The sequence below is a fragment of the Aquarana catesbeiana genome, linkage group LG02 (assembly GCF_042186555.1).
Source record: "Aquarana catesbeiana isolate 2022-GZ linkage group LG02, ASM4218655v1, whole genome shotgun sequence".
Lineage (NCBI taxonomy): Eukaryota > Metazoa > Chordata > Amphibia > Anura > Ranidae > Aquarana > Aquarana catesbeiana.
Window position 1 is genome coordinate 753847753 of NC_133325.1, and position 19889 is coordinate 753867641.

The 19889-nt window shown below is 45.0% G+C and overlaps 1 protein-coding gene across 1 annotated transcript in view; it reads right to left on the reverse strand.

The window, feature by feature from the left end:
* The window catches only part of CRYZL1 (crystallin zeta like 1), a 61647-nt gene extending 42714 nt beyond the window's left edge, over window positions 1-18933 (reverse strand). Inside the window, exons 1-4 of the mRNA XM_073617161.1 lie at window positions 18817-18933; window positions 14188-14259; window positions 13382-13459; window positions 5159-5231 (exon numbers count right to left, since the gene is read on the reverse strand). Coding sequence (XP_073473262.1) covers window positions 5159-5231; window positions 13382-13459; window positions 14188-14253 — 217 coding nt within the window. The 5' untranslated portion in view covers window positions 14254-14259; window positions 18817-18933. The remainder of the gene's footprint in view (window positions 1-5158; window positions 5232-13381; window positions 13460-14187; window positions 14260-18816) is intronic.
* Between the last annotated feature and the right edge of the window lie 956 nt (window positions 18934-19889).

A 19889-nucleotide genomic window follows, 5' to 3' on the forward strand; every position in this document is an offset into this window, starting at 1 on the left:
GTTTCAGGTTACATAGCGCATCCTCTCATGCATAATAGTTGATACTGGTTGCTGGGGTCAGGGGGGAGGAAGGGGCTTAACTGTGACAAGGGAGGGATACACCTGTCTTAAAACTGTTGTTAACAAGTTCTAATTAACTATAATTATAAAGTTACACAAATGCCTTCCTTCCGCGCTGGGCTTTATCCTAATCCCCCTTGAAAACAGAAGGGTGGCCGTCCCCTTCCCCCCCCACGCCAACATGATCCCCTGTATGTTATCCAAGTACATGGAAGTTTTCCGTGCTTCATGAAGCACTTTGACAGCGGTTCGGAAGAAAGGCAGACGTGTTATATAAGGGCCATTACATTATGCCTATAGCTAGAGATGTTCGTGAGCGATGTCCCCAGTTTGTTCAGATATTATGTACGGTGGGGATCCCGGGGCCGGGGAGCGCTCTGTGCGCTTACCACGTTTACACCCCACTTAGGACCAACAGTGCGTATTATTGCACTGTTTACGTTATTTAGTGTTTTTTCTTTTTTCCTTTTTCTTTTTTTTCTTTCTTTTTTCTACTATCCAGTCAACATGCGTTTGCACCCATTGATTTCCCTCAGGCTACCACTCAGTGGTTTTAACCTTCTTTTCCACTTGTGTATGTCATGGTGGCTCTCTCTGTCTACATGGTGGATGTGTTTTGTTTCAACATGGTTGAGCTGGTTTATGTCCACCTTCTCTACTTTTCTAACTCCCTTCACCCCCACTCTTTTTTCCTACCTATCCTATGTCCCCCCTCCACCCTTACCCCTCTTCCCCCTGGCAAGGCAGGCCCTGGGTCACGTAGGGACCACTAGAATTCTGACGAGAGAGCTTAGGCGTGTTCCCACTCCATTACTCTCATGCCACTGCTAGATCACATTAACTTAGCCTCCTATAATTGCAGAGGTTTTAACACCCCTGAGAAAAGGAGCCAAGTGTTGTATCACTTCCATAAAGCCAAAACTCAAATCTTACTACTTCAAGAAACACACTTTAAGGGTTCGGCCGTTCCAACCTTAAACAACCCCCACTTCCACAAATGGTTCCATAGCACCAATCCACTTTCTAAATCCAAAGGAGTATCCATAGCTTTTCACAAATCCTTCCAACCAGAAGTATTAGATACCCTAATAGACCCCGATGGTCGCTTTATCTTTCTTAAACTAAAATCTAACCTTTCTATCTTCACAGTTGCTAATGTATACGGACCAAACCAAGACCAAGGGAGTTTCTTCTCCATGCTTATAGACAAACTAATCTCGTTTGGGGGCCCCTGTTTTATTGTAGGAGGAGACCTCAACGTGACCCTCACACCAGCCATGGACACCTCCTCGGGTAAGTCAGCTATACCACACTCCACTCTCACACATATCAAATCACTTATACATTCAGCCCAATTAGTGGATGTCTGGCGGACCCAGCATCCATTTGAGAGAGATTACAGCTGCTACTCGGTCGCCCACAACTCATATAGTCGCATTGACTATTTCCTAGTATCACAATCCCTACTTGATATCCCTATACAAACTTCCCTAGGTAACATTCTATGGTCTGATCATGCCCCTGCCCATTTAAGCTTAGCCCACCCACCCAAGGCACACAAAACTTTTACCTGGCGCTTAAATGACAACCTGCTAAAAGATAGCCTTTGTGTGACAGATACCCAACAGGCAATTAAAAACTTTATCCATGACCACCGTTCAGATGACACCAACCCCCTTACCAAGTGGGAGGCTCTGAAATGTGTGCTGCGGGGAATTTTCATCCAACATGGCGCACGATTAAAGAAGGCTAGATCGGCTGACATAGTCAAATTACTCTCATCTATCCACACTCTTGAAAGCACACATAAGAAAGACCTTTCGCATAATACCTTTGTGGACCTCTCCAATGCCCGCAGAGATTTACTCCGCATTCTAGATGCAAACACCCTTATAGCCAGAGACAAAGGTCGTAACCGCCACTACATGCTAGCTAATAAATGCGGACAGCACCTTGCTAAAGTCCTACACCCACGTCCCCCTCGGCACCCCATACCGTTTATCTGCAACACAAATCAGCAAAAGATCAGGACCCCTAAGGGCATAGCAGATGCTTTTCAAAACTATTATTCTCAACTCTATAACCTCCCTACCCAACCTCAACAATCCCCGCGACCAAACCCACAACTCCCAGACATGGAAAATTATATCTTAGAGACTGCCCTCCCACGAATAGATCCCCCCACTTCCACGGCTCTGGAGGAAGTCCTAACATCTTCAGACTTCCTTCTGGCGATTAAAGGATTAAAATCCGGTAAATGCCCAGGACCTGACGGCTTCACGCCCAGATTCTACAAATTATTTGCCCATTCACTAACCCCACTCCTCGCAGCGGCGTTTAACTACCTAGATGACGCTCATCCCCCCCCCAAATCCCTTCTGTCTGCCACTATCTCAGTAATACCTAAGCCCGGAAAGGACCCTTCCCAATGCACTAGTTATAGACCTATCTCCCTCCTAAACGTCGACGTTAAGCTTTTTGCCAAGATCCTGGCCAATCGCCTCTCACCCCTTCTACCCTCCATTATACATAAAGACCAAGTGGGCTTTGTCCCTGGTAGGGAGGCCAGGGACAATACCACAAAAACGATACACCTAATCTCTTATATCCGCAAACATAATCTAAAGGCCTGCATTCTCTCTTTTGACGCCGAAAAGGCGTTTGACCGGGTTAACTGGCAATTTCTACGCCTTTCTTTGAAACAGATTGGACTCGGCCCTTCATTTATATCCAAGGTGATGGCGCTTTATTCCCAGCCCACTGCCTCTGTACTGGTCAATGGTTCCACATCTGCCCCACTAGTGATATCCAATGGAACAAGGCAGGGTTGCCCACTGTCTCCCTTGCTCTTTGTTCTAGTGATGGAGCACTTGGCCAAGGCTATTAGGCAAAACAGTAACATCATGGGAATACCGACGCCATCATCGGAAGTAAAACTCTCACTTTATGCAGATGACCTCCTTGTCTACATCCAACAACCCCATACCTCACTACCCTCCTTAATGCAAGAGTTCCGTAGATTCGGGGACCTAAGTAATTTTAAGCTTAATATGTCTAAGACAGAAGCCCTTAACATATCCCTAACTCCCTCCACCCTTACACAACTGCGGACCAATTTCCCATTCCAGTGGGGCACAAAGGGTATCTCTTACCTTGGAGTCACCATCCCATCCAACCTAGCTGACCTTTACAATCTCAATTACCCCCCACTCCTATCCCGAATCCGGAAAGAATTAGAAACATGGAACCAGACCCCACTACCCTGGTTTGGCCGTATTAATACCTTAAAAATGGATACCCTCCCTAAACTTCTATACGTCTTCCAGACGATTCCGATACTTATCCCTCAGCGCTTCTTTGCCTCGCTGCGTTCTATGTCTATACGTTTTGTCTGGCAGCAAGGGATGTCTCGTATCAGGCATACCTTGCTGACATACCCAAAAAATCGGGGTGGGGTTGGCCTCCCAGACTTCGAAATGTACCACAGGGCTGCAGTCCTATCTCGGATTCTAGAGTGGTTCCCTCGCCCGTTCCCCAGGGCATCCACTGCCATAGAACAAGACCTCTCCACTTCTGACCTCCGAGCTCTGCTCTGGGGATATGGTCGAGGACTCTCCACCCTAACTAACTGCTCACCGTTAACAACTGCAGCATTACACCTGTGGTACAGAAAAGGATTATTACCAATACTATCTACTGATCCCTCACCACTTACTTCACTCTTTGATCATCCAGACCTTCCCCAGGGCATGGGCTCTAATCTAGTGGGCCCATACTCACGGGACACCTGGCCAACAGCCAACTCATTCATACACCCCAGCACAGGCGCACCGATTCTCCCGGGAGATAGTGGTAATTGGCTCACAGCCTTTCGCATCTCCTCCTTTTGCTCTGACCTGTTCTCCTCTACCCACACCCATAGACCTCTAACAGACTACGAGCGGCTGTGCTCTCTCTCGGAAACTCCCAGACATCTACTATCCACCACCTACAAATTATTACACTCACTGATCCACGAACAACTGCCACCTTACACGAGGAGATGGGCCTCAGACCTAGGCAAGGATTTTTCTCCAGATGACTGGCATAAGTCTTTTCACTTCACACACAAGTCCTCCATCTCTTGCCATATACAAGAGAAGAATTTTAAGCTCCTGGCGCGATGGTACAGAGACCCCCAATCGTTACACAATATTTTTCCCTCTACTGCCACGACCTGTTGGAGATGTGGAGATCCGGAGGGGAATTATCTCCACATATGGTGGAATTGCAACGCCATCCAACCATTCTGGTCACAGGTTTTTGCCGTATACAGTAGCCTCTATGATAAACCCACAACGCCCACACCAGAAACGGCGCTATTGTCTATGTTACCGGGTTCAATACCCTCCCAGAAACGATCCCTACTTCGTTTTTTCCTCTCTGCTGCTAGACAACTCATTCCACTTTACTGGAAAACTACCACTACCCCCCCACTATCCTCTTGGGTCTCCATTGTCAACGATATCATGCGAATGGAGGAGATGATTGCCACAGATAATGACACTTATGATAAATTTCAAACCATGTGGCTAATATGGATTGATTACGCCACCTCCAATGCTTTGAAAAATCTGCTAAAAACCTCCTGATTGAATAAATTCAACCCAGAGCTCCCATTGTGTTGCCCCAGGGCCTGCCAACCTGACCTGAACCCCCTACCCTTACCTTTCCTCTACCCTCCTTCCTCTCCTCTTCTCCTCTCTCTCTCTCTTCTTTCCAATACTCTCTCCTCCCCATATCGTTAATGACACAAGTAGCAAACGTTGAAATTAATGAACAGTCGTTGTATTATAGCATGGTATAAATGTTATTTATAGGATTGAATCTGAACCGAACTGGTGTACATTTATTCTTATATACCCCACCCCCTGTACTTACATGTTTGTGTACAGACAAATTATTTCCAACCATGCTAATCGTTATATACTATGTTTTGCCAATGTTAAATGGCTCTGTATAACCTTGCAAACTTAATAAAAATATATTTGACTCTAAAATTCAATTTAAAATGACAAAATAATTATAATATCCATGTTATGTGTCTGTCATTGCTCACCTTCTAGGATAAGGCCAGCTATTTCTCTTCCTACTGCTACAAACTCTCGCTCTGGATACAATTTTGAAATAAGCTAATATGGAGACAAAAGAAGAAGTTTTGAAGTCCACACTCTATGTACGATATAATGCACTAATATTATAGTGAATCTGTATTAACCACTTAAGGACCAAGCCTCTTTTTGAGATGTGTTGTTTACAAGTTAAAAACATTTTTTTTTGCTAGAAAATTACTTAGAACCTCCAAACAATATACATTTTTTTTTCTAACACCCTAGAGAATAAAATGGTGGTCGTTGCAATTCTTTCTGTCTCACCGTATTTGCGGAGCAGTCTTACAAGCGCACTTTTTTTTTTAAAAATACACTTTTTTGAATTAAAAAATAAGACAACAGTAAAGTTAGCCCAATTTTTTTTTATATTGTGAAAGACAATGTTACGCCGAGTAAATTGATACTCAACATGTCACACTTCAAACTTGCGCCCGCTCGTGAAATGGTGACAAACTTTTACCCTTAAGAATCTCCATAGGCGACATTTAAAAAAATTCTACAGGTTGCATGTTTTAAGTTACAGAGGAGGTCTAGGGCTAGAATTATTGCTCTTGCTCTACTGATCACGGTGATACCTCACATGTATCATTTGAACACCGTTTTCATATGCAGGCTCTACTCACGTATGCGTTCGCTTCTGCACGCAAGCTCGGCAGGGCGGAGCGCATTTACTGTCACTTTTATTCCTATCACAAGGAATGTAAATATCCCATGTAATAAAAAAAAAGCATGACAGGACCTCTTAAATATGAGATCTGGGGTCAAAAAGACTAAAATGCAATAAAAAAAAAAAAATGGCCCTCTAAGATCTATGGGCGGAAGTGACGTTTTGACGTCGCTTCCGCCCTGCAATGGAATGGAGACGGGTGGGGGCCATCTTCCCCCTCACTCGTCTCCATGCCCAGCAAGGGCGAAGATCCGATCGCATCTGCCGCTGCCGACAGCTCCTGTAAGCAAATCCGCCGCAGACACTACTCTTATCGGAAAGCGGACCGCCGGACGAACAAGAGGATACTGGGGTTATGGCAGCTAAATGCGATGACCCACTTCAAAGTAAGGACGTATATCGGCGTGTGGCGGTCCAGAAGTGGTTAAACCAACAGAAGAAATAATTTGCAGGATCCTTCAGGTGTCTTAACTTATCTATAGAGCACCATGGGAGCCACAAAATCGAGAGGTTATTATGCAAAACATACTTCAACTATATCTTTGAAATGTGTTTTTTTCTTTTTTTACCCAAATCTTTCAATACATAACAAAAAACAGAGAAGTGTTTCTAAGCCTAATAAATTAATATTTTCAGATTTTGATCTTTAAAAGGTGACCATACACTGCAATCAGTTATATCTGAAATAAATTAGATTTAGTGCAAGAGTTTTATTTCCTATGTTTTGAATTAATTGTTCAAGTGCATCTTCCTATTACCTATTTTGCCTAAATATCGAGTTGTACAGAGATTGGCCAATCAGATTGCATAGTGCATGACCATCTTAAGTGCCAAATTTGGAATGTAGATGAGCCATGACCCGCTTGTGTATTCCTAATGATATTCCTTGGGCATTATACAAGGCACATGAAAAAAAGACACCTTTTTTCAAGACGTCCTAGAGTGATCAGGAATCTTCAAACTACGGCTCTCCAGCTGTTGCAGAACTGCACATCCCATGAGGCATTGTAAAACTCTGACATTCACAGACATGACTAGGCATGATGGGAATTGTAGTTCCTGAACAACTGGAGGGCCTTAGTTTGAAGACCCCTGTGCTAGACCATTATTATGCTATATATATATATATATATATATATATATATATATATATATATATATATATATATATATATATATATATATATATATATATATACATACATACACACACACAATATACATTGGCCCGGAAGTGAATCTGTACACAGGAAGTAGGTGTGTTTGAGGCCAAATAATTTGGACATACACATGACCCACACAAACACCACCCCATGTTAATATGAATAAAAAGTTATCTTAAATTTGCAAATAAGGATCATCTTGTCCTCAGAGAACAGTGAGCGGGGCATGGCGGTGGGAAGAAATTAACAGCAGTACAAGCAACTTCCTGGAGGGGTGTGATGTAATTCCTGTGTGCTGGCCACCGCTTCCGGGAACCAGATATGCTCCACGGGTACATACCTCTGTGCACACAGCGGTCGCGCAACTAGCTGCAGGAACCCAATTTTTATGGAAATTAATAGTACAGCAGATGCAGATTTCCAGGACTGGACTAACAAATGTTTCTAGTGAAAGGCAACTGGTGTTTTCTATTAAACAAGGGTTAAATGGGCCATTGGCATGCATCACAATTGAAGGAATGTGTCTTTGCAAAGTTAAACTAAATTAAATCCTTTCTTATTTTTGCTTGGGGATAGAGTGCAGATGGATTAGAAGTCTTGTCAGTTTTTGGGGATGTCTGCATCCCCCCGGATAGAGTGAAGACACCTCCCAAATTTTGTCAGTTTCTCCTTCAAATTTTGTCACTTCCTGTCACATAGCCAAACAGGAAGTGAGGGTAAAACCCTACCAATGTCTTTCTTCGGGGACACACAGGTCAATCTAAATAGTTTCCCCATTAGGGAAATTGCACTCTAGCATTTTGCCGTGTACACCCCAATTTATTAGGTATCTTGGACTTTGGGGTTTATTTATACAAGGCAAATCCACTTTGCACTACAAGTGCACTTGGAAGTGCAGTTGCTGGAGATCCGAGGGGGACATGCAAGGAAAATAAAAAAACAGCATCTTTGCTTCTACATGATTGGATGATAAAATCACCAGTGCTTCCCCTCAGATTTACAGAGAGTATACTTGTATTGCAGAGTGGATTTGCCTTTAATAAACCCCAAAATACCTAATAATTTGGGGTGTACACAACAAAGTGCTAGAGTGCAATTTGCCTAATGGGGACCCTAGTTAGATTGACCTGTGTGTCCCCAAGGAAAGACATTGGTAGGGTTTTACCCTCACTTTCTGTTTGGCTATGTGACAGGAAGTGACGCCAATTTTCAGAAAAGGGACACAAAGCCCAACCTAAAAGACAAGCAGGGGTTCTAACACTCACTTGGTTTCCCTCAAATGCCCACAATTAGAATAGGATTGTCTTGAGCTAGATTTTAGCTCAGTACTCTAAATAAGTGCTTCTCAACCATGTCCTCAAGCACCCCCAATAGGCCATGTTTGCAGGTTTTCCTTCATCTTGCACAGGTGCTTTAAATCAGAGTCAATGGCTTGGTATTTTGGACAGCTATTTAGGCAAGATAAATTCCCAAAACATGTCCTGTCGGGGGTACTTGAGGACTGAGGCTGAGAACCACTGTGCTAAAATGGAAAATGCAATACTTACCGCTCTGTAATTTTCCTTTCGTGGTGCCTATCCATGGCAGAATACGCATGCATATGCTACCAAGAAGGCACCAGGAAAGTAGCTTTTAGACAAATCACACTTTTTTTTTGTTTTGCCATGCCAATCAGCCTAGTTAAGCTGCAGCTGGGAAATCTGTTGCATGAAAATTGTTTAGGGGGGGGGTAATGCATTACTTGGATTGAGCATGCATCTGCAAAACAAATTATTAACAAAACACATGAAACATAAACATTTGCTACAAATTTTATTGGTCAACAAAACAGGACTTGGAAAATAGCAAAGAAAGCAAAAAACACATGTATGTTAATTTGAGACACTAATGCCGCGTACACACGGTCGGACTTTTTGACCGGACTGGTCCAACGGATGCTGACGGACCAAATCCGGCGGACAATCCGACCGTGTGTGGTCTGCATTGAACTTCCGACGGACCGTTTCGGTCGGAAATCCGAAGTACTTTAGATTTGAAGCCTGCTTCAAATCTTTACGTCGTAACTCCGCCGGACTCAGTTCCTGACGGAAAGCCCGTTCGCCTGTATGCTGGTCCGACGGACCAGATACGACACAAGGGCAGGGTACTGCATCTCACGCTCGCTGCAATAGGAAAAACAAATTTTCCTATTGCGGCGAGCGCGGGGCATACCAGGCCCTTAGGTCTGGTATGGATTTTAAGGGGAACTCCCTACGCCGGCATGGGGTCCCCCCCAAAATCCATACCAGACCCCGATCCGAGCACGCAGCCCGGCCGGTCAGAAAGGGGGTGGGGTTGAGCGAGCGCCCCCCCTCCTGAACTGTACCAGGCCGCATGCCCTCAACATGGGGGGGTGGGTACTTTGGGGGAGAGGGCGCCCTGCAGCCCCTGCCACCCCAAAGCACCTTGTCCCCATGTTGATGAGGACAAGGGCCTCTTCCCGACAACCCTGGCTGTTGGTTGTCGGGGTCTGCGGGCGGGGGGGCTTATCGGAATCTGGGAGCCCCCTTTAATAAGGGGGCCCCCAGATCCCGACCCCCCACCCTATGTGAATGAGTATGGGGTACATGGTACACCTACCCATTCACCTGGGGGAAAAAGTGTCAAGAAAAAAAACACTACACGGGTTTTTAAAGCAATTAGACAGCTCCGGGGGTCGTCTTCCGACTTCGGGGGTCCCTCTGGCCTCTTCTCCAGGCATCCGGTTGGTTCTTCCCCGCTCTCTCTGGCCTCTGCTCCCGGTGTTCTAGTTCTTCTGCCGGCCCCTCCGCTATCTTCATGCCACTCTTTTGCTAGCGGTGGCCCGGACTTCTGCCTTCTTTTCTTCTTGTCTTCTTCCCATGTTGACACGACGCTCTCTCTGGCTGGAATGCTCTCTGAGCGCTCCTATGTGACCCCGCCCCCTTATGCCATCACAGTCCCTGGGCATGCTGGTACTGTGACGTTTTAGGGGGCGCGGTCAACATCACCCGGTGACCACGCCCCCTAAACCGCCACAGTCCCAGTATGCCCAGGGACTGTGACGGCATAAGGGGGCGGGGTCACCGCCTATATAAGTCACATCGGAGCACTCAGAGAGCATTCCAGCCGGAGAGAGCATCGTGTCAACATGGGAAGAAGAGAAGAAGACAAGAAGAGAAGAAGACAAGAAGGCAAGAAGGCAGAAGTCTGGGCCACCGCTAACAAAAGAGCGGCATGAAGATAGCGGAGGAGCCGGCAGAAGAACTAGAACACCGGGAGCAGAGGCCAGAGAGAGCGGTGAAGAACCAACCGGATGCCGGGAGAAGAGGCCGGAGGGACCCCCGAAGTCAGAAAAGAAGACCCCCGTAGCTGTCTAATAAATTACTTTAAAAATCTGTGTAGTGTTTTTTTCTTGACACTTTTTCCCCCGGGTGAATGGGTGGGGGTACCATGTACCCCATACTCATTCACATAGGGTGGGGGGGGTCGGGATCTGGGGGCCTCCTTATTAAAGGGGGCTCCCGGATTCCGATAAGCCCCCCGCCCTTGTCCTCATCAACAAAGTACCCACCCCCCCATGTTGAGGGCATGCGGCCTGGTACGGTTCAGGGGGGGGGCGCTTGCTCGTCCCCACCCCCTTTCCTGACCGGCCGGGCTGCGTGCTCAGATCAGGGTCTGGTATGGATTTGGGGGGGCCCCACCCTGTTTTTTCAGGGTAGGGGGTTCCCCTTAAAATCCATACCAGACCTAAGGGCCTGGTATGCTCTGCAACGGGGCTTGCAAGGTGTCAATCTCACCAAGATTGACTTCCTTTTCTAGTCCCGTCGTACCCGAGTCACGTTCAAAATGAATGGACTTGTCCGTGTGTGGGCAAGTCCGTTCATTCTGAAAGTCCGCCGTAACTCCGGTGAAAGTCCGTCAGGAAGACCGGCGGACCTAGTCAGCCGGAAAGTCCGGTCGTGTGTAGGCAAGTCCGTCCATTCAGAAAGTCCGGCGGTAGTCGGACCTAGTTTCCCAGAGAAGAATGTCGGACCTAGTTTCCCAGAAAGTCCGGTCATGTGTACGCGGCATAACAGAATATGGTTTTGAGGTCTGACCATTTTGCAGAGGAAATTAACATTTGATGGCTTAACAGTTCGGTTGAGAAATGACATAGTAGTGACTCTAATGCTGCGTACACACGATCGGATTTTCCGACAACAAATTTTCGATGTGAGCTTGTTGTCGGAAATTCCGACTGTGTGTAGGCTCCATTGGACATTTGTTGTCGGAATTTCCGACAACAAAATCTGTTGTCTGGATGTCAAATTCTGGATTTTAATTCCGATCGTGTGTACACAATTCCGACGCACAAAATTCCACTCTATTCCATGCTCGGAATCAAGCAGAAGAGCCGCACTGGCTATTGAACTTCATTTTTCTCAGCTCGTCGTATGTGTTGTACGTCACCTCGTTCTTGGCGATTGGAATTTCCAACAACATTTGTGCGACTGTGTGTATGCAACTCAAGTTTGAGCCAACATCCATCGGAAATAAAATCCAGGATTTTGTTGTCGGAATGTCCAATCGTCTGTACGCGGCATAACAGTTATTCAAGGCATTCCTTTGGTGGATTTAGTTCTACTTTAACCATTGTCCAAATCCTGCTATGTAATTGAAGGATCTTATTTTTAGCTATGGAGTTGCAAGGGGTCAGATGACAGGAAAGCATAGCTTTTCAAGTTTTAAAGTGGTTGTAAACTTTTACATACACCCAATGAAGTGACTTGTCTCAGGTGATAGAGATGAAACAAATCCTCCTACATAAGTTGTACATGTTTATCTTCAGTCCTCTTCTCTACATCTATTCAAAGTCCTGAATTTTTAAAGTTTGTCTGAGCATTCAGAAAAAAGGGGGCAGAGAGCTGAAGTCAAACTTTGCAGAGCTCAGTGAGGAGAGCTCCGAGAGCTCATGGTAGGGAAGGGACATACCGCCCTTTACACAGCACACAGGCACAGAGCTGAGTCTATCAGCTGGAAGTGCCTCCCTTGTCACTTTTTTTCAGGAAACTTGTCACAAGTGATTCATGCTGATAGCAGAGGAAAGAAGCAGCAGACAGAAGCGACACTTAGTGCTCTTAATTGCGACAAGTACACACTATAGAGGGATATGCTTTGTTCATATTTCATTTCTGAGGTTTACAACCACTTTAAGGAAAACCATTCTAAATAAACATGGTCACCTCTGTCATACCCTATGTCAAAGTAACAATAAAAGGCCTGTACACACGATACGAAAATCAGTTGGAAAAATTTGTACGAGCTGTCAGCCGATTTTCGGATCATTAGTACGGTGCTTTCAACAGCCGATTTCACTTTGTCATCAGACAAAAGCTGGATGTGCAGACTTTGACATTTTTGCCGGATGTGAACTCGTCCAATTTTCGCTTCATTAGTACGGTTTTCGTATGAAAAAAAAATGGTAAGAGCAAGACTACACATGCCCAGAAACGGAAGAATACACACAAAACTATTCAACACATTACATCACTTCTGACGTTGTATTTCGTCGTACTAATATTTTTGTATTGTGAATAACCTCTTCACTTTTGACATGAGACCAGTATACCACAAAAACGGACGTTTGGTCGTCCGAAAATCTAAGCGTGTGAATGAGGCTTTAGGCCCAGTTCACACTAATGCGAATTGGATGCGGTTTTAACCGCATCCAATTTGCATAAGATTTTAAAATATGTTCATTTGAATGAGGCTGGTTCACATTTGTGCGTTGCATTCGCACCCCGCATTGCCCAAAAAAGTGTGCGTTTTCTGGGCATTGTGGTGCGAATTGCAAGCACATTATCTTCTATGGGAACGCATCTGATTCGCAGATGCATTCCGCTGTGAACAGGATATAATCCTGACCTGATCCTGATGTAGACCTGACCTGATCCTGATCAAAAACTGACGTGAAACGCTGAACAACTACTTTGTCAATTAGTTTGAAAACGGAGCTTCAATTTGCACGGCACATGTGTGAACCCAGCATTAGACTCCTCAAACAACTGGAGGCGGGACCAGGCTACCTCCAGTTAACGATGGCCCAACACTTTACGCAATGCTTCTGGGTCTGAGCTGCATTGAGATGTGGGATTTTCATGAGGCAGAAGCCCGAGTAGCAAATCACTGCCTGCTGCTTAGTAGGTGGGCGGAGCTGGGAACACAGGTACAGGTCATAACACCAGATTTTCCAAGAGACATAACTCTTCTATGGATGATTCAGGTATTCAACCTACTAACATTTGTGCCAAACTGAACTCTCGTCTTAAGATAAACTGACTATTTCACTTCCAAGTAGTTACCTTTGTATTAATCGGACTCAAGGCACAAGCTTTCACTTGCAGCTTCACGTGATAATCACTGGGAGGAGAGCCTGGTTCCTGAATAAAATAAATAATAAAATAATGAACAGATAAACAGAACAGATCCCAGGACATAGGAAAGTAATGAAATTAAAAGCCAAACCCAGTTTAATAAAAAATAAAAAAAATAAAAAACGGTGCCCAAAGTCAAAATTAAAGAATTCTACTGGTGAATAAAACAGGTCACAGAACACCAAAACAGTTTAACAAACAAAAAAATAGTGCCTAGACAAAGTCAAAGTCTAAAAATAATACAGATAAAAAAAAAACTGAAATATAATGCGTCTAAAACCCGACTCCGGTGTTTACTGCAATACTCGCCTTCAGTCCAGAGCTGCCCCCCCATGACACAAGGTAGAGCCAGTTTTCCAAATTGAATGATGCCCACGGTCATTCAACCCATATACCTTCAGCCCAGGACATCAAGAACCCGGTATGTCATTCCTGGGCTTACAGGATAATGCTGCAGAGAGTGGCACCACATAATTATGTTGTGCCGCTATATGAAGCTTTCAGGACCCTCCCACTGGTGATGGAATAGGAGGAGGAGGAAGACCCATAATGTCACGTGACCAAACCAAGGACATTTGTCACAGCTAGGTCAGCAATGGTAACCCCTGTATTTCTCTTAGGAGACGTTAACTTTGGATGCCATGAGCATCATAAAACTTTTTTTGGACAGATTGGGCAGAGTAATTGGTTATGGCTGAAATCAAAAAAATAAAAAAAAATAAATAAAAAATTACCTTTTCTTGAAATATGAACTTCTCTTCATCTTGCACAGCAGATAATTGATAGTATAATCCCTTCATGATGACCTGTACACATAAGGAGAAGATTTGATTAAAAGGCCTATTTAGAACAGAGGAACACTGCTTATCCGCATTGGAAGATTTCCCCTCTATTAGTGTTCTGATGTCAATCCAAAATTTAGGATATTCTTTTACTTTCAATGCTAATGGTAAAACAGGGCAAAGAGAGGATGACTCTCGGGGGCACAGACAGCAATAAAAACCTAATAGGCATTCTAATCCATCACCGCTTAATCCAGTTTTGCCTTAAGTTATACAGTTATGCAGGTTTAGCTACTTACAAAGCATGTAGAGATCTGTAATTTTTATCATAAGTACGCTTCAACTGTGAGAGACGGAATCTAAAACAAAAATCCAGATAATCACATTGTATGATTTTAAATAATTAATTTGCATTTTATTGCATGACATAAGTATTTGATCACCTACCAACCAGTAAGAATTCCGGCTCTCACAGACCTGTTATTTTTTCTTTAAGAAGCCCTCCTCTTCTCCACTCATTACTTGTATTAACTGCACCTGTTTGAACTCGTTACCTGTATAAAAGACACCTGTCCACACACTCAAACAGACTCCAACCTCTCCACAATGGCCAAGACCAGAGAGCTGTGTAAGGACATCAGGGATAAAATTGTAGACCTGCACAAGGCTGGGACGGGCTACAGGACAATAGGCAAGCAGCTTGGTGAGAAGGCAACAACTGTTGGTGCAATTATTAGAAAATGGAATAAGTTAAAGATGATGTTAATCTCCCTCGGTCTGGGGCTCCATGCAAGATCTCACCTCGTGGGGCATCAATGATCATAAGGAAGGTGAGGGATCAGCCCAGAACTACATGGCAGGACCTGGTCAACCTGACCTGAAGAGTGCTGGGACCACAGTCTCAAAGAAAACCATTAGTAACACACTACGCGGTCATGGATTAAAATCCTGAAGCGCACGCAAGGTCCCCCTGCTCAAGCCAACACATGTCCAGGCCCGTCTGAATTTTGCCAATGACCATCTGGATGATCCAGAGGAGGAATGGGAGAAGGTCATGTGGTCTGATGAGACAAAAATGGAGCTTTTTGGTCTAAACTCCACTCTCAGTGTTTGGAGGAAGAAGAAGGATGAGTGCAACCCCAAGAACACCATCCCAACCATGAAGCATGGAGGTGGAAACATCATTCTTTGGGGCTGCTTTTCTGCAAAGGGGACAGGATGACTGCACCATATTGAGGGGAGGATGGATGGGGCCATGTATCGCAAGATCTTGGCCAACAACCTCCTTCTCCCAGTAAGAGCATTGAAGATGGGTAGTGGCTGGGTCTTCCAGCATGACAACGACCCAAAACATACAGCCAGGGCAACTAAGGTGTGGCTCCGTAAGAAGCATCTCAAGGTCCTGGAGTGGCCTAGCCAGTCTCCAGACCTGAACCCTGAACCCAATAGAAAATCTTTGGAGGGAGCTGAAAGTCCGTATTGCCCAGCGACAGCCCCGAAACCTGAAGGATCTGGAGAAGGTCTGTATGGAGCAGTGGGCCAAAATACCTGCTGCAGTGTGTTCAAACCTTGTCAAGAACTACAGGAAACGTATGATCTCTGTAATTGCAAACAAAGGTTTCTGTACCAAACATTAAGTTCTGCTTTTCTGATGTATCAAATACTTATGTCATGGAATAGAATGCAAATTCATTACTTAAAAATCATACAATGTGATTTTCTGGATTTTTGTTTTAGATTCATTCTCTCACAGTTGATGAGTACCTATGATAAAAATGACAGACCTCTACATACTTTGTAAGTAGGAAAACCTGCAAAATCAGCAGTGTATCAAATACGTGTTCTCCCCACTGTATTGCAGCCCAGCTCAATGCGCACCAATGCAGTAATGTGTGTTGAATTGCCAAAAATGTTGCATGCATAATTTTTGGTCTGGTGTGGTACAATTGGCCATTTGTCTCAAAATCTAATTTTAAAAGCAAACAAAATTTTGAAGTACTTCTGGATGACATTTGTCATGTCATCGATGTACTGAGAATTTCTGTACAAACGTTTGTACTTTTTACTAGTGTATGGCCAGCTTTAGGCCGGCCATACACGGAGCTAAACTCTTTCCTGCAACCTGAAATTCGCTTGATTCCCCCATCAACACAGACGGTGTTGATGCGGGAATCTCTCCTGTTGGGCCATTGTCTTCTCCCAGTGAGGGGGGCGTGGGTGAGTGGGGGAAGCCGTCCCTGCCTGGAGAAGACAATGATTATTGCTAGTGGCTATAGCAGTCGCTAGCAATAATGATAGGAAAAACCCGGCATGCTGGTTGTCCCCAAATCGAGCGATCAACTTGGTATATACAGTATGCCCATACATGGTTCAAATTTCGGCCAGCTCCGCAACACGTGGGGGTCCATCAATTCCCCCATCCATTCTAAACATAGGAGGATGGAGAAATTTCCACTGCTGGCTGTTGCATTCTGAAAGCAGGCATCCCTGGTGGTCAGAATATCTGAACAGAGGTTGCATTTAATTGGATGCAGACGCTGTTCACCCAACAATTTTCAGGCATGGCTCCTTAGATTTTCAAACTGAAGGATGTTGGTCGTTCGGAAGGGGGCAGACAGGGCCGCCCACAGCTTGAATTTCGACCCTGGCCAAAAAATTGTTGCGTGTGGCCAGCATAATTCTGTATGCCTAATGCAATCAAAAACCCCAGAGTTGCTCCTCTACTAAACCCTGATAGGATGGCTGTTGCTTGTAGTTCTTCAAAAATGCTAAAGAAATGTTATTACGGTAAAAGAGTAATTGTGTGCAGGAGAATTAGTACTTGTAACATATAAAATATTTTATCATCACTGCTACAACTATAACTTGTATCCCCAGAATTGCTCCCTAGTAAGGGATGAGCTCCGGAGTGTTAACACAGCCCACGTACAGAGCCCGCCAGGAAGTCGGCACTGCGCTAATCACGGGCAGTGAGACATTGTCCCGATGCGCGGCTGCAGAGATTGGGAAATGTCTCACTGTCTGTGATTAGCGCAGTGCAGTGCCGACTTCCTGGCGGGCTCTGCACGTCAGCTGTGTGAACACGCCGGAGCTCATTCTTACACCCTAGTGTACTGACAGCTCTCCTGCTGCCTGATCTTGATTTAGGAACACTATGGGGGAGATTTACTAAAACTGGAGAGTGCAAAATCTGGTGCAGCTCTGCATAGAAACCAATCAGCTTCCACGTTTTAGCCCCCCATTCACATCAGTATATGCGATAAGCAGGGCCGTCTTTAAGGCAGGGCAAAAGGGGCAGCTGCTCTGGGCCCTGTCATTGTTGTGGGGCCCAAAGCAGCTGGCTCATACTTGCCAACTATACCAGTTTAAATTCCCTTGTCTCTTGAAGTTTTAGTCCCTTGCTGTGTCCTGATATCTCAGTGTGAAGTGCTGGTACTAATGCTGACCAGCTCTGCCCTATTGTTGTGTACAGCTGAATCATCTGCAGACCCTGTGTTTACATGTAAATAGCCGACATTGGTATGTAAATACCAGCAGCATTCATATGTAAATAGCTGCATGCGGCGGCATAGATATGTAAATAAATTCAGCATTCATATGTATATCATACCCCCTGCAGTGAGGAGATGATGTGCTGTAACCTCTAGCAACCAATCAGTGAGCAGTATTACGGTACAGTAATCTCTAGCAACCAATCAACAAGCAGAAATCATGTGCTGTAACATCTAGCAACTAATCAGTGAGCCGTAATGTGTGGTGTAACCTCTAGCAACCAGTCAGTAAGCGATAATGATGCACTGTAACCCCTGGCAACCCCTCGCAATCTCAATCGCTGCCTGATCTGATACAGTAAACTGATTTTAAGTCTAGCTGCTATTTATTGTATGTCTCAGAGCAGGTGGAGAGCGAAATTGTATGTCGGGGGGGCTTGCCCAGGGTCCAATCAACATTAAAGACGGCCCTGGCGATATGACATGTCAAATCGCAGCCTATTGCCGGCAATGGCAACGTACGAATCGATGTGACGCTGACTTTGCGGCAGCACCGCACTGATTTCCGAAAGTAGTTCCTGCTGTACTTTTGGGGACTTCGAGGGGGGCGATTTCAATAGACATCTGTGCATGAACCCACATAGATGTCTTTCAGATCGCCCCTGAACTCGCACTGAAATGCGGCTTTGAAATCGCGCGAGTTCAGCTAAACTCGCACAATTTTCAAACCCGCGTTCAGTGTGAACGGGGGCTAATTGTCAAAGCGTAATTGAACATGCTGAAGTTAGAAGCTGATTGGCTGCCCTACACAGCTGCACCAGGATTTTGCAGTTTTAGTAAATCAACCCCCCTATAGGTTAACGTCAATGACACCTATTGTCACAGCTGACGCTACTACCTGCTACAGATAGAATTAGCTGGAGGGCCCCATCAACATTTGGCTATGGGGCCCCAGGATTCCTAGTTACACCCTTGGCTGGAGAAATGCAAAATATGCACAAAATGCAGAAATGAAAACTAGAAATGCTGCATCAGCAAGAGAAAAGAACACACAAACAGGAACCTTCGACAATCGCCCTTCCTACTGTACCTCTGTGACCCCCTGGGAGCCTCTCCTGTCTCTGCACTGCAATGAATGAGACCTTCCTGATTCTGCTGCCAGGCTGTGCAAGGAGGAGGGGGAGGAGCCACACAGGGGGCTGGGTCTCACATTAACCCATCGCTGTCACAACAGTAAATCTCTACTACGTTACTGCGAGGAACATCATTGCCAATATAAACATACACACACATATATATATATATATATATATATATTATACACATAGATAGATTGATTGATTAGAGCATACAGTCCCTAATTCACAAAGGACTCATGCTTAGGGCTCATGCACACGGGCACAAAAAACGTCACTTTTGGTGCTTTTTTTTTTTTTTTTTTTTTTTTTACAGACCTGGATGGAGAATTATACTTCTCTAAACACTATCAGACACATGCATGTCTAAATGCACAGAACTGCAAATTGTTTACGCACCATTACATGCGTTTTTTTTTTATGCTGGATGCAGCTCCAATGCAGAAAACAGCGTCTCAGTGGGCAGGACGGGTGTCAGTGCCCATCTGAATGAGCCCCTAAGTTTTTCACAATAAATATCACAAATAAAGCTAATGAATCACCTTGTGAGCATTTTCTGGGTGTTTACTCCGTGTTCCCATTGACTTGTATTATTAACGCCGACGCTGCCTGGAGCTTAGATCCCTTTCATACACTGGGGCAGATTTCAGGCACTTTTGCGCTGGAAATAGCCTCTGCTAAGCGCCTGAAAACCGCCTCTCATTTATTCAAGTGTGACTGGAGCAGTGCGCTTGCGGGACGTTCCGAAAAGTTGTGCAAGCAGCATCTTTGGGGTGGGTTAGGAGCGCTGTATTTAGCATTCCCAAAACGCCTTGCCCGTTGGAATGACTGGGAAGCACTTCCGAAGCGCTGGAACACGGGGGGGTTTTAACCCCTTTTTTGGTGTTAAAAGCACCCCGCTAGCGGCCAAAAAGCGCTGCTTAAACAGTGGTAAATCACTGATAAAACAAGCAGCACTTTACCGCGAACGCGGCCGCAGCCCCAGTGTGAAAGTGGGCTTAAACATGTTGTAGCGTCCATTATTTTC